This window comes from Cinclus cinclus, chromosome 6 (assembly GCF_963662255.1).
Source record: "Cinclus cinclus chromosome 6, bCinCin1.1, whole genome shotgun sequence".
Classification (NCBI taxonomy): Eukaryota; Metazoa; Chordata; class Aves; order Passeriformes; family Cinclidae; genus Cinclus; species Cinclus cinclus.
Window position 1 is genome coordinate 23901340 of NC_085051.1, and position 24122 is coordinate 23925461.

Genomic DNA, 24122 nt, shown 5'->3' on the forward strand with positions numbered 1-24122 from the left:
AGGGAAGACACACTTACTGTACTATGACACACACCTGTGCAAAAGAAGCAGCCCTCAGGCAAGGTACACCTTTTCACTGAGTTTTGTCTTTGCAATCAGGGACTGGCAGATACTCAGGCCCAGACTAGAGGAAGAGGATACTTACCCAAAGACAGAGAGACACATCTACCCTTAATGGCCAGGTGATTTGCTGAGTGGAGATGGGCAGAGATGAGTGTTTGGGAACACTCCCCCACACAGCCCTCCCTCCCTGGTGCTGCCATTTAAATTTGTCTCCTGGATACAGTCTTGTCAAACAGAAAAGCCATTTCTGTTCCTCTTTGTAGGAGGAGGAAGAGCACAAGCAAGGCATATGGGGGAAATAAGAAACTGTGAGTGAATTATGGATGGATTACATACTGTCCTTTGCCAATGTAATACTGCTCCCTTGCTCCAAATCAGTACAACATAGAAACAATGAGCAGTGAGATACTGGTTGGTAATCCCAGTGGTTCCCACAGCAGTGTGGTACAGATTTTTGTAGGAGTTTGCATTTTATTATTTGATTTGCAGCAGGCCATAGATAGCTACTTGCAAGATCACACTGCCTTGAGGGAACATGGGGAAGAGCTAGGAAAGACTGGCTTTTTAACCTTAGAGCCAAGAAGACACCAGAGATTTTCCATTAGGTATGCCTTCTTTTCTTAAAGATGAGAGCAGCCATTTAAAATCTGTGGTAGCACAAAGGGCTAAAACATAGGATGGCATCTCAATTCAGTAATCCTTGAGGAGCTCCACAGCTTCAGGTAGACAGTAAGGCACAGTGTTATGTTTTTGAAGTTCATCCATCAAAAAAAAAAGATTAAAAACTTCCCCTCACTCCCTTCCTGACAGTGTAAAATGTGGGTTATCATTACAAAGGAAATTCCACAGAAATACAGAATGATTGAAAATCTAGAGCTGTATGATTTAGATGAGTCTTACCTAGGGCTCGATTGATTCCCTGATCCTTTGCAAGAGCCATAAGGAATCCATAGAAGGTCATTCTCTGCACGCTACTCAGCATTTCCTTCACAAGAGCAGAAGGTGGGCAGCTAGGGAAAGAGAGACAGAAATTATCTTGTCTCCTAAATTATAGGGTTTTTTCCCTAATACACAGTTCAAAATCGAGAAATAAACCCTTTTACCTGTTCTAACACTGTCAGGTTGCCCTGACTCAGTTTAAAACAGCCACCAGCTTGCTTACTGAACACTGGATCTGTTCCCCATTAGCTAAGCAAGACCTTTGAGCTGGTGGACAACCCTAGGAGCAGTTTTACCTGTCTTCATTCCAAGGACAGTGAGAAAAGCCTAGATTCACTCAGAGGCATACACATCCCAACTCTTAGAATGTTTATTCAAAAATCCTCTGGGACATACTTTCTTTCAGAAGTCAATGAACTTTCACAGAAGTGTTAAGTTTGGAAAAGACTAAGACCATTGAGTCCAGTGGTTAATGGAGCACTGCTGTGTTCATCACTAAACCATGTCCCTAACTGCCACATCTACACATTTCTGAACACTTTCAGTGATGCTGTTATCACACTATTATCAGTGATAGTCATCCAAGGGGCAAGAAAACCTCTCCAAAGATAGCCTAAATAGGTCAGAGAACACTATTTAGGTGAGGACTAAATTAGCATATCACCTTCTTCTACACTCACCTTAACCCCTGGTCCTGAGTTCTAAGCAGTATCTTCATGGTGATTCTTGCTCTTGACCAATACTCCTTGAAGGATTTCATGTGAAATCAAACTGCCTCATAAAGAGGAAGTGTTGAACAGTCAGTCCTGTAGTGGTACCCCTGGGAGATGCGGGGGTGGACTGATGATCCCTCAGGCAAAAGTGGTTACCAAAGCCTGACTAAGTATTGAGCTACTGCATGAAAGGCTGGGAATGGCTTCCCTCATAGTGCTGTGCAAAGCCTGACCTACCAGTTGGGCCCACAGTACTCTTCCCATCAGAAGTTTTCAGGACATGCAGGGCATGTAGAGCTTTTGTTGTTAAAAACAACAAAAAATCCATCAACTCCATGCTTAGATATCTACAGCACTGGACAGCAGTTCAGCAGTAATTCTGTGAATCATAAATCTGGATTTGGAAACCTAAAGTAGAAATCAGGTGAACCTTGTTCTGAGTTATTGTCCTGAGTTATTTTGCGTTTCTAGACCTTAAACTTCTAGAAGGGCATATTCTCACTACCTGCAAGAAACTATGATGTAAGTGTCTGTCAGTTATACAGTAAGGTCTAGTGTTGCTCCATCCTCTGCTGAACTAAAACTAGTCTTGTGCCTGGGATCTGTAGCTGGAGACCAGCTCCAACACAGGCTCAGGTACAGACTGGCAGTGTGAACTCACCTAAGTACTAAGGCTTCATACTCCATCCACCCAGTGGGCTCTTTCAGCTCCCAAGAATGCAACTGCACTTGTTTATCCCCTCTAGCTAACTCATGATGGATCTCTCCTTGATGTAAAGTGTCAATGCAGAAATGAGATGGAGAGCAGAGACCCAAATCTGTCTATTATTTCAAGTTCAAACCCCATGTTTCTTCGGTCCATGAAATTGTTTCTCTCATTTGGTTAAAGCTGTTCAGCTATGATGTTTCCCTTGGCACTTCTTCAGTGAGAGCCATGTGGGAATATCATCCTGTTCAAAATCCTAATTATTTCTTCACACCTCCAACCTTATAAAGGGTCTCCAGAGACAGAGACTTCAAATTTGTATTTTAGACTCCATTTGTACCTGTATTTTGATCTGTCACACAAGGACTCCAGGCACTGATAGAAGAGAGATGCCTCTACTCCTTCGAGTGGGTTGCAGTCATTTGGGGGCTGGTGCTGCCGATGCTGCCCAGAGGATGATGTTGGTACAATCACAGTATTTGGATTCTTACCAGCCAGCAGGTCTTGATAAATGGCAGCCACACTTTCCAGGAACTCTAAAAGAACAGAAAGCAATTTAAAACTCAGGGCTGTAACCAGCAAAGCATCCTCCTGACCTACCAGACTGTGGCTTAAACTGTTGTTCTGTGTTACACAAAGCACTAACTGCAAATAAGCACAACTCTACAACATCCTGCATGTTCAGAACAGATATTAGGCATGCCCATACAGCCATTTCCATAGAAGTTGCTGTCTTCTTATTAGGATGATTATGAGAGGTCACTCACTCTGTTGAGAAGATTCATCTCAAGGGAGCAATGGCTAGCTAGCACACTGATAAAAGAGTGAAGCATGAAAGTTAATGTCAAACAAAAAACTAGTTTGTGAAATCTAAAATGTTTTCCTTCTCCACCTCTTGCCACTGATTGAAAACTCATCCAAGTTGGGAGCAAACTATATTGAACTGCAACAGGAGGAAAGAGAGCATGTTAGTTAGGGCTCCAGGCTGTATCCCAGCTTGCCTCCTTGCTGCTCCAAAGTAAATATACCAGAGGATCTAGAAGAAGGGCCAGGGCAGGTCAGGGCTAGAGCTGGCAGAAAGCCTCTCCCCAGGCTCCTCATACTACCCACTGTTTACTGCAGGAGTCTAATTTTAAACAAGTTTGTTTATGGATGTGGTCAGCAGTTTACAAATCTAGATTCCATTTGGAGTGGTTTGCATGTGTGTGGGTTGGTGGGAGAGTGTATGACAGGCTGCGTGTGTGCACTGTGCGTGAGTGAACAGGACAGGGATGGGATCTTTGAGTGTGTGTACACAAAAATGAGCTTGCCAGGACTCCAGTGGCATTTAAGTTCTGAGTGAATGGAAGTGCAATGCTGTGCGTGAGTAGAGTGGAGAGGAAAGTTAGGATGTCAGCAGGCCCTGAGGCTGTGCTGAGGTTCTGCAGCTCCACGGAAGTATTTGTTATATCAGAGAAAACTTTCCAAACACATTTTCTGTCCCTGACTAAAGGCATTACAAGCCTGGTTCTACCCAACTCAAAATCACCATTTTGAACTGTTTTTTTACAATGAGTTGTCACGGATAAAGTTGTGATATGGACAGTGGAGTTATAAGAGAAGTACGTACAGAGATGTACTGAGAAAAAGAGATTTTTTTATTAGGGACAGCAGTGGACTCCTAACTGCTAGAAAGATGGGAACTCACAGGTTGTATCAGATCAGAATGCCACCCAAATTTATTCTGACCACAGACTATGCTCACAACAGTTTCTAGCCAGTGTTTCTGAGTATCCAAACCCGACCTGTTTCACCTGGTACTGGCCAATTGTGAGCTACATCCATCAGAGGGAGCCATTTCAGTGTGAGTGGACAGAAATCCATGAGCTTTATCTTAGAAAGTGCTGCGTGCCAGGAGATGAGAAAGTGGCACGCTAGCCAGTGCTAGGGAGCATATCTAATGCTTCTCTCTTTTTGTCCTGAATGAGATTCTCGTTCCTCAATCAGAATTTATGAGTCTAGGGGGATAGCATGATGTATTTTAAAGCAGTCTTGCCATACATGACAAACACCTGAATGCTCCAAGTTTCTCCATTTTGTTTCTTGAAGTTTAAAAATACCTGGGGATTTTACAGATGTATATGTGTGGTTAAGCATGAGAAAATACACACACAAAATCCAATATTATTTGATTTGTACTTTTCCTGCCAAGAATTTTAGAAGTATCCCATCTAGTTAAAACTCAGACTGAGGAAGTGGGATAGAATACAATAAATGACCAACAATATGAAGACTGCTCATATGGATTATCTGTTCCTTTTGCTTTCCAACTAGGGGGTCTCAAATCAAACAAAAGAGGTGGTTCTTCACAGGACAGGTGTCAAACCTGGGCAATTCTTCGCCAAAAGGTGTGGAGGTTACAATTCAATGTGATTTCAAGGAGAGGCTGGAAAAGCTCTTAGGAGTGGAGTCCACTGAGGGTTCCTAAACCCATGGGAATTATACCCAGTTCAGAAACTCTTTGAGTTGAAACCAGCTCATGGTTGAGCAAATATTAAGGGGAAGAATTATATAGCTTTTCCTTTAAAGGCACCAGCTGGTAGGCTTTTCCTATGCTGCCTCCAGCAGGATTGAATAATTTCTATAAAGAAAGGGAAAAAAATGTTCCTAGTAAAAGTTAATTGTTAGCTGTTAACATAGTCTAGATAAAGCTGGAAATTTATGTCTCAAGGCCAAGATAAATAAAGGCATCAGACATAGCAGTTGTGGGTATGTCGTTATTCACAACAATTTGGAATCTCCTCATTATGTCTCCTAATCTCTTGACATCTGTGATGCTTTCCATCAGTAGAGTCCATTAGCTGTATATTTTCTGTGAAAAAACCATACCCTTTCAAATTTCAAAAAAGTGAAAAGATTGGGAAGCTGTAAAGTTGCAATGCTACAAGTGGGAGAAGCCAACAGCTTCCTGGCATTTACCTGAGTAGTAGAACTGGATCTGGAAAGCAAAGAGGAAATCAGAAAAAGACATCAGGCAATCCATTGCATCATCCATCAGCACAATCCTATGATAAGATGAGAGAAACAGTTTAGCATCTACAAAAAAACTGAAGTCTGTAACCAGGAACCCCAGACCTTGAGAAAGTGAAGCCAAGGAACTATGTGCAACTGAGGATTGCTAGTGGCCCAGTGTAAGAAATTAAGAGACAGAAATGGAAACACCCATTGCTGCATGGATGTGGATGCCCCAGTATCAAATGAAAGCAGCTTAAGAACCTGAAGTGAGAAGATCCTGATTGTCATTCACACACTTCAGCTACAGTGTGAACAGAGCAGTGCAACATTCAAAGCCTGGTGGACACGATGGAACAAGCCCTGGTACAAAAAAACTGCAAGGCTGGTTCACATGGTTATATAGAATTGTAGAATATCTGGAGTTGGAAGGGATCCACAAGGATCATCAAAGTCCAGCATCTGACTAAATGTGACTACAGACAGGACAGTTACACAAGTAGTAAACTGGTGAAAGCAGAATGAGACTCATGCTATTCCTCTGTATATCAAAATTCATCAAACTGTGACATTTTTCAGATTCATAAAAGTCACAGCAGTTGCAATTCAAACATCTATCCTCAACAAACTCTACTTGACTACAGAAGAAATAACATTGCACCAACAGTCTTCCTAACTGCACTCTATGAACATCCTATCCTTTCCTGATCAAAGATTCTATATAGATTCTTTTAATATTAGGTCTATTATTTGACTATCAAGTCAACTTTCAAGGCAACTGACGACTTTTTGGGACAGGGACAGTCTTCTTTATCCCTGCTGAGTTGTAGGTACATGTAGGGGAGCTACATGCATCCCTATTTTGAAGCATATTTCTTGAAAATGGAAAATACCAGCCACAGGCCATAAAGATGAAATATAAGTGATAGCAACTCTTCCTTTCAGGAAAAAAACCTGTGGATTTCAGGGCAAAAATGAAAATGAAAACAAAAACAATGCTCTGGTCATTACCACCACTACCTAAGGATAAAAAGGTCAGTCTCTGAAGTGGGGAAAATCAAACTCATCTAATCAATGACAGCTTAGACTGTAAAACAGAAGAAAATACTCCACTTTGATGGGAAAAAGCCCAGAATATTCAGGCAATGCTAATGAAAGGCAATTGGTATTTCTTTCCAACTGCGTGTAGGTCTTCTGAACCTGTACAGTCATCATCTGCATACTGCGCCATATGATGATTGTCAGTTCATTACAGCCAAAGTGTGGGTCATCCAGTAGGACCCTTCTGAACACAGGGCCAGATGCAATCTGTACACCAACTCCTGCAGCATCAATTGTCTAAACACATTGCTGGGGAAACACTGTTCTGTCTCATGTAAAAGGCTCCAGGGATCTGTGTGGGAGGCTGACCTAGAAGAACATAGGATCTTGCAAGACTTCCCTGCCACTCAGACCAGTTCTGTTCACTGTGGCAAAATCAAACATGTAGAGCAGCTTGAATTAATTATCTCAAAGAAGAAAGACTGGGGCTAAGAGGGTCCCCAGGAGAAAAGCCAGTATTTAAAACAAAACCCTTTGAAGATGTCAAAGTGCTTCTGATTTATTTATTACATTCCAGAAGCCTCCTATCTTCCTGTCTAAAAAAACAGTAGCTTCAGTTCTTAATTCTCACTAATAAGCATGCTACTGAGATTGTCAGTGGCCACATCAAGGAAATGGCTTTGAAGCTGGCAGGCAGAGCATCTCCATCTCTCAGGCAATACTGCTCAGCCACTGGCATTTCCAACCACTGTTTAAGCGCTAGAAATGCGATTGGCCATGTCACCGATGAGCTGCATTCCCTCCTTTGAAATGACGGTCTGTCTCCCAGATACCCTCAAAGCACAGAAGCTTTCTTCTCAAAGATGCAGGAGAACAACAGTGGAGAGTGGTTTTACATACTTGTTATGCAGAGAGACAACACTACAACACTTCCATAACTAGAAACTAATTTTACTTGTTAAATCTAAAACTCTGGTCAATGGCACTGCTCTGAAGCACCATGTTCCAGTCTCTTACTTAGAGAAGAGTATGAGGAAGTATGCAGAAGTGTAAGAATTTGCTGCACAGTTTTTGCTGTTAAAGACAGCAAGGATCCTCTGAGGAAGCCTGTACAGCACATATGTGATGGAGGAGCATCTAAATAGAAGCAGGTGCAGTTTGGTGCTGGGTTTCTGACTCTGCTTGGCCCAGGGGTTTGCATGCCGGAAATGTTGAGAAGTCTTTAAATCCAATACAATCATTTATGAGGAGATTGACTGCAGCTGGCAATTCCCCCACATAGCCAGCTGACTAAGCACTCAAGGAAGCTGAAAGAACATCATACGCAAGATATCTGCACCTCTTCCTTGAAATATCTGGCAAGGAGAAAAACCTAGCTATGGACTGTAACATAGACAGCAGGATCAAAATTGAGGACAAAATCTGAAAGTCTGAACTGCGACTTTAAAGAGTTCATCAGGTATCTCATATTTCAAGGGATTTTTTTTCCTTGTCCAAATTAGACTATAAACCCTGAGGCCACAGATGTATTTTAAAAGTTAGTAGTTGGCAGTCAGTGAATAATGAAAATCAAGGAGGAACTTTGGAAAGGACTGAAGAAAAGTGCCTACACTTGAGGCATTCTGATAGAGGGTATAGTGGTCTTTCAGGGTACAAGTGGGTTTGGCTGGCAGGAAAGCCTTACTGCTGTGCCAGTGGGGAAACTTCATGGTCTCCTAACTGTGGTTAAAATCTCAGAAATCCAGACTAGACAGGATGTTCCCAGGACAGTCTCTAGACCAGGCAAGTTGAAAGGATATTTACCATTTTCTGCTACCATTAAAGGCTAACTGACACAATCTGTCTTGAAGCCAGGCTCGCTCCAATGGGTTTTCAGAGGCCTGGTTTATTTACTGAGGCATGGAGGCAAAAATAAACAAAACATACAAAATAGTCTGCACTCTTAGGCAATCTTTTAAAACAGGGGTACTGAATTGCAATCCCCAGTTCCATTAGCAATGTGAGCTCACACACCAAATAAAACAGCATAGGAGCTGTGAACTACTTGGCTGTCACTGTGGGCAGTGAGTTCCTTGTGTTTCTCTTACAACAGAAAAATAATTGCTCAGGTACAGATCTTAAAATCATGGCATCAAACCAGAAAAAAATTCCTTCATTTTCTGTCCTGCAATTTCAAAATTCAGAAAGCCAAAAGGTGTCTCTGAACATCAAAGGTATCTCCGTAGATTAAAGTCTTTAATCTGCTAATGGCTATAACCACTTGAAAAAAAAAAATCCAAGAAATCTTACAGACACAGATATCCTAGTTAATTCTTTGGGTATGACTTCTGCATTTGTGTAGCACCAGGAACAGGAAAACAGAGCTTTCTGATGTCATGTGAATAAAACCTACTTTGTTGTAGCCTCCATTATTATGTTCTGACATATCCTGATCTTATTGTTTGTTATCAGAGCGTAGCAACAGCTCCTGCATGAGTGGACTGCACTGTGCTATGAGGCCATCTCAGTCATGCAGTACTAAGCCTACAGCTATGACTGCTCTCTTCCCAGCAGCACCAATGATCAATGCAGGTCCTGGCTGAATCACTGAATGTTGTGGCTACTCCCACTGCTACTTTATTTAATTCCTTTCCCAAGAAAATTAACAACAAAACCATTGGGGGTGTGCAGACTGAAGAAGGAACAATGTCTCTCAAAGTTTGCAAGTGACACTTGTGTTTTGCAAAGACTAGGTCAACTGGTGCTGTAAGAAAGTCTGCAGAGCTCACCCTTCTAACAAGCAGAGACCAAGGAGGACAATGGGAAGTAGATCAGAAAAAGGACAAGAGAGTGAACAACAGTTATAAGCAAAGAGAAAAATGGTTTAGAAATATGACAAGTTTTATTTAAATTGTTCAAATAGATTAGCTTGTTACAGAGCTAGCAGTGTGCCAGTAAATCTCTAGCCAGCCAAAAGTAGGAGTGAGGTCACCCCCACCTGAGCCTGGGTGCCGCTGACAGAGATCTCATATCTCGCCACCACCTGCTCCCAAAGCCAGCTTGTCTGTCTCTATGACACATGCACAACAGTGCAGCAGGCCCCTGAATGGGGCCTCTAGTTTACAGCAGCCTTGTGGACTAAATTCCTTGACACAAACATCACAACATGTGTAGCTATGCTGAAGTCTCCTTCCTTGCATGCACCATCACGAATTCCTGCTCAGTTCAGCTGGAGCCCTATGAAATATACACCAGCACACAGGACTGGTGCTTGTGTACCTCCGTGAAAGGAAGCAGCGGATTCATCTCTGCTACAGGGCTAGTGTGCTTTCTTAGTTGGCATTGGGGGACAAGCAACTGAACAGATGTGTGTACCTTATTACATTTTCAATATCAGATAGTTAATAATCAGCTGCCTGGGCTGTACTGGAATCAGCAAGCACAATCAGTAAAATATTCCATATCATATTATCAATGCCCTGAGCCAACTATCTGCTTTTTGCCTTGTCTAGATTAAAATAAATTTTTAAACAGATTAGCTGCCATGTTCTTACCAAACATACTTTAAAACACTGGCAATCCTTCAGAGGTTGGTGTGTTTAAATGTGATCAACCATAGAAGCTGGGGCAAGGAGGGACACATTTTAGAATGGTAAACATTATTTGAAACAGAGTTTAAAAATCATGTCAGTTAAAAACACATTGGCTAACATTCTTTTATCTGCAACTCATCTGAACATAGAGCCAACAGCAGCATTCTGCATTGATATTTCAATCTTAGTGTATCTCAAATATACACTTTTTCACATTGCTAGAGAAACGCCCTATTCTTAACCTCAAAAGATGGTGTCTCTTTTCCCCAAAACTTTAAAGCTGAAGGTCCCTGTTCATACCTTTACCCACAGATCTAGTTCCTAAGTCCAAGCATGTAGGACTTGCCTTTAAAGAGAGAATGAGGACCCACCTTGCTGCTTTCTGAGTGAGTTCCATTGGGAAGTCAGGGCAGAGCAACTGCAGCAGGCAGTGGTATTCCTGTGCTGTCAGCAAATCTGCAGGAAAAGAGAGGTGAGACTATTGTAACTCTTTTATAGCATGTTCCCTCCCCTTGCTTCCTCTCTAGGAAAAAAGCCTCACATTCCCTTTACTCCAAATCTAAGCAGTCTGAGTATTAAAGACAATATAACTTTCAGAGCTGGGCTCTTCAGATGGAGTTTCCAGCACCATCTGAAAGAGGCCTGATGAAGGGAAATCCTATTGAAACAGGCTCCTGCAGAGAAACTGGTTAACAGGTAGTGATTCAGTGTGAAAAAAGGGTAACCAAAACAGGGCAGTTTCAAGTGAGAACACAGTTTGGTTTGACTTGAATATAACCATGTGGAAAAATGAATAATTTCAAAGTTGCTTAAATTTGCTGAAATTCACTGGCATGGTGACATTCCCCACAATACACTTGAAAATCATCCACAGAACATCTGGCAGCAGTAACAAAGGCAAACAAGGTTTTTGGGTTGTGTATGGAAGGCTACAGAGTATAAACCACAGACGTTATTACTTTGGCATTCAGTAAGGCAGCTGGATGGTCTCTTTTGGAATAATGTGTACAAATCTGGTCACTGTATTATAGGAAGCACAGAACAAGATCCAAAAAACACAAGAAAACCAATCAGATGATTCATGTTTTAGAGAGCAGCTTTGTGAAAGACTGGTCAAGAAGGAACTCTGTGGGTCAGCACAAGGAGTCTAAAAGAGGTGACTCTTAGGGAAGCTTTTAGGATCCCAAGGGAATGGAAAGATCCTGATGTCAAAAAGCCCTACATGATTGTATGTTCACAGTCCAAAAGGCTGTGGACTGGAGTTCAGAAGAAGACTAGCTGAACAGCAGCAATTTTGCAGTACTTCTATATACAGAAGAATGCAAAGTATGGAAAAAAGAGCCAGAGATGGAAGTAGAGCCAAGCAGTAGTCAGGGAGGGGATCTCAAGGGCACTGGCAGCAGGACTGAGGTACAGAGCATAAGTTCTTTTGCCACAAACACATTAGTCTTCATTAGGCTCTCATCCAAATAACTAACCTTGTTTCAGATGACAGACACAACTTAGAATCACAGAATCATTAAGGTTCAACCATAACCAACACTGCCAAGTCAACCATTGAACCACATCCCTAAGCATCACATCTGCATTTTTTTTAACACTTCCAAGGAAGGTGATTCCATCACTTCCCTGGGATGCGGGGGTGGAGAGTGGGGGGGTATTGCAATGCTTGACCACACTTTCAGTGAAGAAATTTTTCCTAATACCCAATCTAAACTTCCCCTGGTGCAACTGAAGGCCACTTTCTCTAATATTGTTACTTCGGAGGAGAGACTGACCTCCATCTCTCTACAACCTATTTTCAGGTAAATGTAGAGATCAGTAAGGTTTGCCCTGAGCCTCCTTTTCTCCAGGCTAAATAACCCCAGCTCCCTCAGCTATTTCTCCCAAGACTTGTGCTCCAGAGCCTTCACCAACACTGTTGTCCTTCTCTGGATGTGCTCCAGCACCTCAATGTCTTTCTTGCAGTGAGGGGCCCAAAACTGGGCACAGGGTTCAAGGTGTGGCCTCACCACTGATAAGTACAGGGAGACAAGCACTGCCCTGGTCCTGCTGGCCACACTGTTGCTGATACAGGCCAGGATGCCATTGGCCTTCTTGGCTACCTGAGCTACCATTCAGAAAGACCTCAACAGGTTGAAGAGATGGGAAGAGAGGAACCAACTGAAATTTAACAAAGGCAAGTGTAGTGTCCTGCACCTGGGAAAGAACAACCCCATGCACCAGCACAGGCTAGGGGCTGACCTGCTGGAGAGCAACTCTGTGGAGAATGACCTGGTGGTCCTGATGGACATTAAGCTGTCCCTGAGCCAGCAGTGCTCTTGTGGCCAAGAAGGCCAGTGGTGTCCTGGGATGCACTAGGAAGAGCATTGCCAACAGGTCCAGGGAGGTGATCCTGCCCCTCAGCCCTTGTAGGACCACATCAGGAGCACTGTGTCCAGTTCTGGGATCCTTGGGACAAGAGAGACATGGAGATTCTGAAGTGGGTCCAATGGAGGGTTTCAAAGGTTTTTAAGGGTCTGAAGAATCTCTCTTGCAAGCACAGGCTGAGTAACTTGGGCCTGTTCACCTTGAGAAGAGACAACTGAGAGGGGACCTCATCAATGTCTATCAGTATCTGAAGGGAGAGTGCCAACAGGATGGAGCCAGGCTCTTTTTGATGGTGCCAAGCAACAAGACAAGAAGTGACAGGTGGAAAAAGATGCACAGGAATTTCCACAGGGATATGAGGAAGAACTTCTTTACTGTGGGAGTGACCACAGACTAGGTTGTCCAACAAGGTTGTGGAGTCTCTCTCACGGGAGATACTCAAGAACCATCTGGATGCAATCCTGTGTCATGTGCTCTAGGATGACCTTGCTTAAGCAGGAAGGTTGGACCAAATGACCCACTGTGTTCAGTGACCCATTCTGTGATTCTGTGATTATCCACAGGCCCAGCACAGGAAGCAGGTTACATGAAAACAGAGAATGTAGGTATATAAAAGCTCTTGTTGAAACAAACACTTTCTCATAAGTGAATAGGATAGTATGGACCTCTTTTTCTTAAAGGATTTCTAAATCTAGCTTTGAATAATGCTGGGCAATAAATTTCTGATCTTTGCTAAAAAGTCTAGATATTGGTCTGAAGGAATTGCACCAATTGGAAGCTTTATGCAATACTCAATTTCCATTTTTTATTTGCTTAAATTAAAATTCCTATTTATGCATCCTTATACCTCTTGCTTGTTATTATTTTTTCTTTCATTTGTCAACAGACCATTATAATAACCCTTTCTTCATACTGTATCTTATTCAATCTACTTAACAGATAACTACATTTATCTAAAGTTAAATCTATTTACCTTACTCTCTACCTCTTTCCCTACTTAGCCCAGTTATATCTGTTCCTCTACTTTGATCCCTTTTAGATTTTCACAGTGTGGTGTCCACCAGTATACAAAGCATCCTTCATGCATTCAGAACAGACAGGCTCTAGGAGGATAATCTGCCTGCTTTAATCAGCTAAGGCCCTTTTCATTAATGTTGGTTTTTAGTGTCCTCTTTTCTCCCTGAAGGTGAAGGAGTTTGAGGTTGTTTGTTTTTTTTGAAGGATGAGGTTTCCAAAGAAAGTTGCACTGTTTTGTCAGTCCCTGTCTGATTAATACACAAGAGCAGCTTAAGAAGGTAACTGGGTAACTGGGCCCTAAGACAGCATTAGTTTTGAGGCATAAATAGAGATCTCTCACTTGGAAGAAATAACATAGTTCAAAAACTTATAATAATTTATGCTGTCTTTTTCTTCTCTGTCTTACCAAATCATAGCATCATCCTTACTCCTCTACCATAAAACAACAAAACAATATAGAAAAAAAGCAGAAGTCTGCTCAAAAAGAATTTAGGAAAGAGTGGCAGAGATCTTCTCCAAACCAGCACATTAGAGAATGAAGTTTGTTGTCAATAAAAGTGGAATTCATCACAGTTTCAACCTTTGGGCAAATGGTCAATTTAGACTAGAAACTGCCCAAAAAGTTGAAGTGGTGCAGAGAAGTTTCTGCTCTAAAGAAACCCTTTGTTTCTAATGCCTGGGGAAATGGCACCAAATTACTCCCTGGAGTACACAGGCAGACTTTTTTAGGCTGTAATACAACTCAGCCTATAGACACCCCAGGCGCCTGACCAACAAATCATACCAATTTTTCAGACTATAGTTGGATACCGTTTCTACAGGAAGTGGGATTGCCACAGACCTTGGGAGGTGTCTTCAGTTTGCTGTGATCACTGTTTTCTTATCCCCTACAGCAAGGTCAGTGAAGACCATGCAGAAAATTACATTTGCCCATGTACCACACTGTCTGCCAAGGGCTGCTTGGAATAAACAAGGGCAGTTTTGGTGCACGACCACGTTGCTCCTTCCTGTCTCCAGGCCACAGCTGAGTAAATAGAGTTCAATGCTGCATGATGAAGAAAGAAGGAAAAGAAGGAAGGTACCAGTCAGAATGAGTGAAAACTGGAATCCACAACTGCTACTTTGGTTGCTGCCACAAATTACTGCATCTCAAGTTCCTGTAACAAATGAAGCAAATCATGCAGTGTTCAAATCTGACCCCACAGCACAGGGCAGTGAGATGTACACACTCTACCATGCATGCCCTTGCAGTGGAACAAATTTGCTCATAACCATATGCTTAAGGATGGAGATTGCAGTCTCTATGTTAATCATGTTGATTTACAGCTGAACTAACACTTCACTCTTCTACTAAAAAAGAACTAATAACTAATTCCAAAGTAATTTTAAAACAACAGCTCACTGAGAAGGAGCTTAACAGGAAGTATTTTGACCATTCAGCATAATTTTTGTTCTACTAAACTTAAATTCTTGCCTAGCTTGTACTGCTACTGAGACCATACCACTAGCAAAATCCTAAACCTTTCCTACAGACTGGATTGTCCTCTAAGTAGTTTATTGTCTTCCAGTGCCTGAGGCAGACTGTTTCTCATGTTTCAGAGCTATAGTGGAGAAAGAATTTTGTCCATGTGGTGCAGTCTTAAAAGGTACCATTTTCTGGATAAAAATGGCCTACTTTGAGAAACATGGAGGCAGCTGCTTTGTACTTCCCTGGCTTTTAAGGCACATATTAAAGTTGGTTTTGGTTTGTATGTGGCTAACAGATGGCACACAACCTGGAGTGATGCAAAGTCCAGGAATGCTAAATGATGTGTTAATGCTGCTGTCAGTGTTGTGCTGAAGTGTAGACACACCTGAATTATCTTAAAACCAGTTATCTTTCATAGTAACAGCAGCCTAGACATAGAAGCTAAGCGCTCAGTGAAGGCTGTAAAATCTACCCCAGGACGCCAATAAATATTTAGGACTTAGCCTGAATTGCAGTCATTGCTGCTGTATCTAGGCTGCTTTCAGCACAAGAATTAGCTATCTACAGCATTGTGACAACATTGTGACAGCTATAAAAACGCCCAAAGCAGTAGGAGAATATTTACTGCAGCTGGTGTATGAAATCTGCCCCAAAAAGTCACATTATTAGCTTCCCAGAAACACAAGGATTGCCTTGAATATATTAAGGTTCCCTATTCCTATAATTTTTTCTGTACAACCAGTATCCAAGCAGACTGGAGCCCTGAGCAATGTAGCTGTCCCCTTTGAATTATGGTAGGACATACAATTTCCACAGGTTGTTTTTCTACCACAGTCATGAAGTCATTCAAGAGTCATAAAGGCATAGAGCTGTAAATCAGTCTCCTGCAAATATAACAGAGAACAGCCTAATTTTTTTTTTTTTTTAAGTGTTGGAAGAGTCTTTGCTGGTCTTTTGTTTTTTAGTGTTTCTGTTGTAAGTACCACATATTTAGGACTCTCTCTATATCCATGAAGGATTGCAACCTTGTAGAAAACAACAAAAAAACCAAAGGCCCTCCAAAATAAAAGTCTACGTATTCTCATGCTGTCTACAGGAACTACAATTTTACAAAAAAATGAACATAAACACGAGCATTGATAATACTGCAACTTCACAAGTATCATCTGGCTAGTAGGGTAAAACCTGCACATGCCTTGTTCACAGGATAGCTATGGCCTAATTTCCTCCATATATCTAGTGCTAATAACAATCAGAAAGCCAGGAATTCTATGGAAATTAATCCAAGGATAGGACTGAGCATGTTCAAGTAAGACATGTACAACAGGATTTATTTTGCTTTTGAAGTGTACAGACAGTTTCTACAATCATTAAATCATAGTCTAAAAAGTATAGGAAAATCAGAACAAAATGGAGAGGGAGAGGGACCCATTTGTTACTTCTAAGCAACAAGAAAATGCTCTAAAAGCCAAATATTGATGCCAAGTTAGATAAAAAACAATTTTTTAAAGGAAGATTTTCTAGTGAATAGTTTAAAGAGGATAATGGTAAAATCTGTATCATGGATCAACATAAGAATCTGTTCTTTACATGGAGTCTTGGGCATAATTAGCTGTAAATACTGTTGCTTTGTACCAGGGTCTGGCTCAATCTCATTATATACTAGAATATATTATGTTTGTATTTTATACATTTTACAAATTATTAGCATGCATGTTCTTATTTTAACAACTGGATGCATTAACTCTATCTTCCTGATGATGAAGTTCAACGTGCACCTAAGCAAACCTAAACTTTTACTCCCGCTGAAAGGAACAGGCTCGCTCCTCTTTCTCCTTTCCCATCACTTGCTAGTGGCCACATGGTTCTGAACCATCCCTTATACCAGCTCTGGCACTCGGCAGGCCTCTTGCTGAGAAAATTAAACTTTTTCCCTGGGCTAGTGAATTGCACTGGCTCTCAGAAATATGTGATGAAAGCTCATGCAAAGCAAGCTGTGGAAGAGCACAGCCAGGTGCAGGGAAGAGGGAAGGAGTTGGATAAGGACAGCAGACTCACCCCTCCTCAACAGAGAAAAACTGTTAGGCTTAAATAGTCCCCTGCTTAAGACGTTTTAATCCTTACAGTCCAGGATGTATGCAAGGCAATGTCATAGGATTAGTGATCTTCCTAATCAAAAGCAGGTTCAGCTTTACCTGCTGTACTTGCACCCTGCCTGCTGTGGTGGTTTGTGAACACTCTAGTATCAGACACAGTTAAAACAGAACTTTTGGCATCCTTACTATCCAAGCAGGCAGATGAATTCAGGTTACTCACAAACCTACTCTTTCCACTGCTACTGATCTTCCCAGACAGGATCCCAGGACATCCTCAGGAAAGGACCCCAGAAGCCTTTGTGTCTGACATGACATGAATGACAGCAAAAGCAGACCAGGTAACTGAAGAATGCACAGAATTACTATAGTTTGCCTCAGATAGGTACCTTCAGCAACTGGCTGCACCCTGGATTGCCTCTCCTAATCTGTGAGAATACAAGCAAAATCCTGCCAGACATAAGGGAAGGGTGCTGCTGCAGGTAAGCAGTTTTCACAAACAAGATGTTTTGCACTTTACAAAAGGAGCATGGCTGCAAGCAGCAGACTTAGATGACTCCTGCTGACAATAGGTAAAAAGAGCCAGTTTATGATGTAGAAAAAAACCAAGGAGTGAAAGAGATTTAGTGAGATTTGCCTGGAACAACCTATGTCCAACTCAGGACAAATATAGCAAACAGCTAAGCAGACTGACCTAAAAAGGTTTGTTGAGGGAGTGCTGCAAGAGAAAGCAAGAAGAGAGGATTAGCATTGTGATTGAGCAGAAAGCTAGTTTTGAAGTACTTGGGTAAGAAGGAAAAGATTCAGCTGCAGCTGATATGAAGAATGAAGTAATTTGTTCTGGAGGTAGCCAGGACTGTTCATATGAACTGAGAAGTGGGTCCATTATGGACAAAGCTTGTAGCACCCTACTTCGAGCAAGCTAAAAGTTTTTAAAATAGTTAAATCTTCTAGATAATTTGATTGTTTCCCTGCACTTTTATCTTGAACCTTTTTATCCATAAACCACTTGCCAGATTAACAAAACAGAAAATTAATTTATACAGAACTGCTCCAATTCTATCCCCAGAATCCATATTCTTTCTGTTTATACAAATGTTAATCATCCTCTAGTCTCTTAAAAATGCCCCATAATTACCCTTCAGTATGAAGTGTTTCATGTGGCAGCATTACTTCAGCTTTGAGTGAATGATACTCAGGGCACCATGAGCTGTGCCAAAGGTACAGTCCAAGGCTATCATTTGGCATGCTTATGTGGCTAACATGGCATTTCCACAAACTGAAAAATTCAAACTTTCATTAGGAACATAGAGAAAGATTTCAGCTCTCATGGTTGAAAGAAAACATTCCAATATTGGAAGAGTTTAACTGATGCAGTGTGATATTCCTTAATCCACTGAAAATCTGAAACATGACTAAAGTTTCATCTTTTCCCTCCAGGAACCTAAACACTATACCTAATGCAACACTAAAGACCATGTTAACTCTTTATTTTCTTGTTTTAAGTCTAAAATGGGACTTTGAATGTCGTTTGGGCTTAAAGAATTCAGAGTTCCTAAAGTGCAAGAATAGCAAACAATAAGAAAGGAGAAGCAGCCACAACTTCTGGCAGTATTTCCAGAAGCAGAAAAAGAAGATAGAAAATGACAAACAAAAGAGTCTGGTTTAAATTTTCCAGTACATAGCTGACTACAGGAACCAGATGGTGACTTAAATGGACACCCAATTTTCTCCATGCAACATTCTTTAACATTTACAAAGATAAATCCATGCATATTCCAAAGCATATATAATCCTAAAGATATGCTCAACTCATTGAGCATCATCTCTAAGGACATTTAGCTTTCTCTAAAGGACACAGGCCTAATTTTGTGGACTACAGTATGAGAATGTGTGACTACTCATCATGTTTCAGAGGCATAGCAAACCCAGACCAAAACAATCCATGACAGATAAATGGCTTTTAAGACAGATAAACTCGAAAACTAGAAATAAGGTACTGCTTCACAGTGAAAGTAATTTATAACAGAAATGCTGTAACATTTGACATTTTTTGCATATGTCCACTATGAAATTATTTTTTCCTTTCACTATAATGTTATTAAAAACATAACTAGCAGATCTCCCCAACTATAGGTGATTTAGCCTGCTTTCATCTTGTTCAAAAGTTGATTTTTCCTCACTTTGAGAAGTTTTCAGTCACTCATGTAGAAAATAATCAATCCAATGCCAGAGCTAAATGGTCTTGTAAACAATAAGGAGAAAACATTCCTGTTGAAGTTCTGGCCATCTGGGGGGCAGACTGCTCAACCACTTGAAACAGGACCCACAGCACTCTTAATAGTGAAGTACAGGAATGCCGGCAACACTTCACTGAAGAGGACCATCAACATTTCCCCAAGCTCTCAAACAGCAGCAGTAATCTTTAGACAAGATGTGGATCAGCCTCTGCTCAAGAAAACAAGTTGTCATTAAGCTTAAGATCTTCAAAACAACTGAAGAATTCATGGCTACACATCACGAGATGGGCAGAGTAAATGGGCAGGTGGTATGCAGCTGTATTTCATTCAATGCAGGACCTTACAACCCCTCCTCCCTCAGATATGTACTAGGACTAGTGACAATATGGCCAGTCTTCAATTAGTGTTTGGTATTTCCTTTCTGCTTTGGAAGCCCCAAGAAATACAGTTAGCTGGCAGACAGCTCATCTGTGTCATGCACACAGGGTCAGGGACCAGAAGAAAGCTGTGACATTCACCTAAAACAAAAAGGAAGACACACAGTGAACTGTGGAAATGCTGCAGATTGCTGTAGTAATGTAAGATCAAAGATTTCCTTGATTTCCAGTTTCTTTCTAGACAACTTTTCCAGGAAACAGCAGTGAAAAGTTCAAATTCTTCTCTGAAAATACCTGATTCAATCAGTTCTGGTAGAATCAGGTATTTTCAAATACATGTTCACATGGTACAAGGTGGCATGTAAAAGCATGAGATGCAACAGTTAACAATTTTCTCAGAACAATAAATAAAACAGGAATGTTTTGGACTTTCCTCTTTTAGTGACTACTTTGGAAGAAGCATTCAAGAACAGTGCAGCTGCTACAAGCACCCAATGGAAGACAGACAAATCATTTCAGCAAAATTTATGACATGATCAGGGATAGCTTTGTGTGCCTCTTCCTGACCCTGCTCCACATCAACTCTTAACTAATCCACTGCAAAGTTTTGAACAGTGGACTGCACCTTCACCAACAGCTGTCATCACAGCAGGCACTCTGATACTGCTTCTCTGAAACACATCCATCACGAGCCCAGCTGTGAAGGAAACAAGTTCAGACACGTGAAGAATGGAGAATTCCACGTGCCACCAAGAGTGACAATTACACAAAACAGTCAACTAACTGTGGTTGAAACTCAAGAAGCTGGTTGTGATCCACAAAGCACTGAAGGATCTAGAGCATCTTTCTCTGTGCACTTGTGTTCACCTGGATCTATTTGACTACCTGGCATCAACATGCATCTCCCAAGAACTGAAAGCCATCAGCAGGTCTGGCCATTCTTTGACTTCACTGAACAGTATATTTACTAGAGGTTTACACACAGGCTATGCAGTATAATCTCAAGTACCCAGACAGTGGGCCAGTTTTCTCCAATTTTATTTCACAAATTATAATGACTAAAAAACTAGCCTGAAAAGAAAGGGCATTGTTTTTAGGAGCCTCTGAGTCAACAGTTAAAGTCCCTGTTCATAAAAATAAGTATGGTATCTGGACCTATGCTTGGGCAGTGTCATTCAGTCACATAAAATGTTCTTAAACACACCAATATTGACTCTCTTTTATGAGTGAGAAAGCTTAAAAGGAGAATGAAGCTCAAACAAAGCAAACAAACAAAAGCAAATCCATAAGACAACTGGCTGGAGAAAGGTAATCTGGTTAATGACAAGACTGAAGAAGTCATCATTAGTTATTTAGAAGGAAATGCAGTGGAGCATGTAAGCTTCACAGAGAATGCTTTGAGCCCATTACAATATCAATGAGCTAGATTAATGATTGTAAATGACCACCACTACAGAACTGGTCTGAATACAGAACAGAATGAATGCACTAAGAGAAACCTGAAACAACAAGGCATCCAACTGCCCCTTTTAAGGGTATGCTTTTGGCTAAGGTTCTGTAATGTCCCTTGATTTTAACTCTTACAATACTCTACTGAGCTATGTGTCAAAAAATATTTTTTTTAAAGATTGAAAAGAAAGAGAAAGAATGTTAGTTTTCTCTGTATTTCACACAGAGAAATACATATTTAATAAGAATTTAACATAGATATTAGCTTCTAAAAAATTAAACAAAGCCTTTTATTTATTGTTTCTTTAAGAAAGTTCTAAACTTTTCCATTAATCCTGAAAGTTTTTTATGGACATCATGTGTCTCTGTCAAAGTTTAACTTAAATGACACCTATTTAGCAGCTAAATAAACTTCCACGGACCATCTACCATGAACCACAAGTTAAGAATATTTTGTTGGAAGGAAGTTCAGGCAAATGTCCTAAATATTCTAGCATTTTGCCCTAACACTGATGCTATGCATATATTATGATAATCAGAGAATTGTAAGAAACTAGACAAAAGAGCAAGTTGTTGCAGAAAAAGGACACTTTCTTGTTGCACAGTGCTTTCTAGAGGGGAATAAAAGACCATCCACTGGGAATCCATACTGTAACCCCAGCTTGTTGAAAGTGAAAACAGAATTCAGTTCTGTAATCTTTTTCAGCCTCATAATGAAGTCAGGCTCTTCAAGATCTTTGTAAGGATCTTTATAGCAGGAGCTATAATAAAAAGGAATATCACTTAACTGACTAGTTGTGGGATGATAACTTAGCATAATGAGCAAGTGATTTTTACTAGTTATGATATGCAAGTGACTTCTCCTAAAGGAAGCATGATCAGTTTTCTGTAGAATCCTGGATGGATTGCTGCTGTTATGCAGGCTACTGAGAAGACAACAAAAAAAAAAAAAGAGAAACAAAACACCATCTCTAAAAGATATGGACTGTCCTTAGTTGGAACAGAAGATGGCAGGAATACTAAAACCCACAGTTACTGCTGACTAATTCATTAATAGCTACAGAGAGTAAGATGGGTCATCCACAGTGAGTAATACTGTATTAACCTCTACTAGCAGCTGAGGCCTCAGCTACATTGCTCTAACAGTACTCTTTGTGGTTTCACTCACATTTTTTCATCTCCCATGCAACAATATCCTGACTGTTCAGCAAAAAAAAACCATCATGGAAATGCAAGTATGGTAAACCCTCAGAGGAGGAGTGTGATGAAAGCTGCTCTTTAAGCATCTCCAGCCATTGAAGAATTAGAACACACATGTTCCTTTTATTTCCTGCAACATTTGCCCTTTTTTCCCATTTAATGTTAAAACTTATGGAGCAAGTCTGAAAATCAGATGGTGCAATTCGTACAGCAATATAGCTGTAAGAAGTACTTAAATGTAATGTATTTCAGCATGTGTTCTTGACTCAAAGAAAATGTGCTGCATCTTTCAAAGCAAAGCTTGAAAGCTGAAGTCCTATTTTCTCCCTGCAATTAGAAATATTTCTTAATATTGCCCTGATGGGAAAAAAAAATTGCTTCCTGGTGTTTCTGGCAAAAGAACTCTATCTCAATTCACTGCATCAGATGTAGCTATATTTTAGTAGTACTTTATGTGAAGTGGATGGGAAAAAGGGGATGCCATATGAATGTATTAATTCATACTCCTCTCACTTTCATACCATGCTTAAAGGTAGCATCCATCCTTTCAGTTGTCTTTCACATGAGTTATCTTCTGTCTGGATCTGTTTCAGGCTTTGCTGTGCCAAGTCCCCACCTACATGCACTACTAAGGGCTCCAAAACTAGTAGTGCTAGCTCTTAAGAGATTCAAGATTAAATGAAATTATAACACATATGAGATCCAAAAGGAAAGCAAAAAATTCCCCATCTCTAAGAATCCTCAGAGACGTTCAGCAGACAAATGGAAGAGACAGCTCCTCAGTTACTAGAAAAATACAGAAAGTGAGTCTTTGGACTGGAGAACGTGGGTCCATGTGCCAAAACAAGACTTAACTGATCTTGGAATTGGAAACAGGAAGAATAGGGGCCTTTAGGATTCATAGTTGGGGGCAGCAAACAATAATGAAGTTCAAGGTTTCTAAATTATCTCCACTAAATGAGATACGTTTGGAAAGTCACTTTGCATGACATGTTTATCAGGGGAAAAAACAGATCTTCTCACTATTTACTTTTCTTCTTTCCTTTTAGGAGGATGTTTTCTGGTAAAGAACAAACAGATGAGTGCTACAAAGGGAAACAGACTGAGAGCTTTTATGTGTACATCTCATTTTCACTTGCATACACTTTGTATACACAGCTGCGACCAGAAAAGACTTTTGCTGAATGAAGGACACACAGTTCTGCGGCCACTGCCACAGCAAAAGGAAGATTATCATTACCTGCTTTGCAGTTAAGGTTTGAAATAACAAATCAGTGAATTATTTGGAAATTTAATTAGCTTTTCTTCTGATTTCCTTTTCTTTTTAACTGTATCACTCTAAAGTTTTTCCATGAATACAGTGTGGATTTGAAAGCTTTCAGAGCTAGACAGATTAGATTCTAATTTCAGTGTCTGAGTAAAAATGTTAAATATTCTAAATGTTAAAAGGAAGCACTGAAGATACTTTCTATTATACCTATTAGGAAACAAAAGAGAAATCCATACAACCACTAGAAGTGTCTTGTACAGCAGGAATATGTGGAGATGCAGGAGCAAATTTATTGCTGCAGTAATGTGCCTTCATATGCAAAATAGGAATAGGGACAAAAGAGTTTTAACTAGATAATATAATATATTCTTTTCAGTATTTTAGTATTTCTAAGTGTGAATACTACGGGTCACCAACACAAGATTAACGACAATGATATATCACCAAACAGCCATATCTGACTCAAAAATGTCCAAAAGCTATAAGGAAAAAAATGAATTAAGGAGTAAATTTAAGCAGGCAAAATAGGATCCAGAATGTTTAAGCAGAAAGATAAAAAGTATTTATGATTTTCTCAAAAACGTGATGATGTTCACCTCAGTGACTGTCATAT

General features: G+C 40.6%; 1 protein-coding gene across 1 annotated transcript in view; it reads right to left on the reverse strand.

The window, feature by feature from the left end:
* Positions 1–24122, reverse strand: part of CSTPP1 (centriolar satellite-associated tubulin polyglutamylase complex regulator 1) — a 59590-nt gene that overhangs the window by 2844 nt on the left and 32624 nt on the right. Inside the window, exons 4-7 of the mRNA XM_062495079.1 lie at positions 10397–10481; positions 5380–5465; positions 2762–2957; positions 964–1073 (exon numbers count right to left, since the gene is read on the reverse strand). Coding sequence (XP_062351063.1) covers positions 964–1073; positions 2762–2957; positions 5380–5465; positions 10397–10481 — 477 coding nt within the window. The remainder of the gene's footprint in view (positions 1–963; positions 1074–2761; positions 2958–5379; positions 5466–10396; positions 10482–24122) is intronic.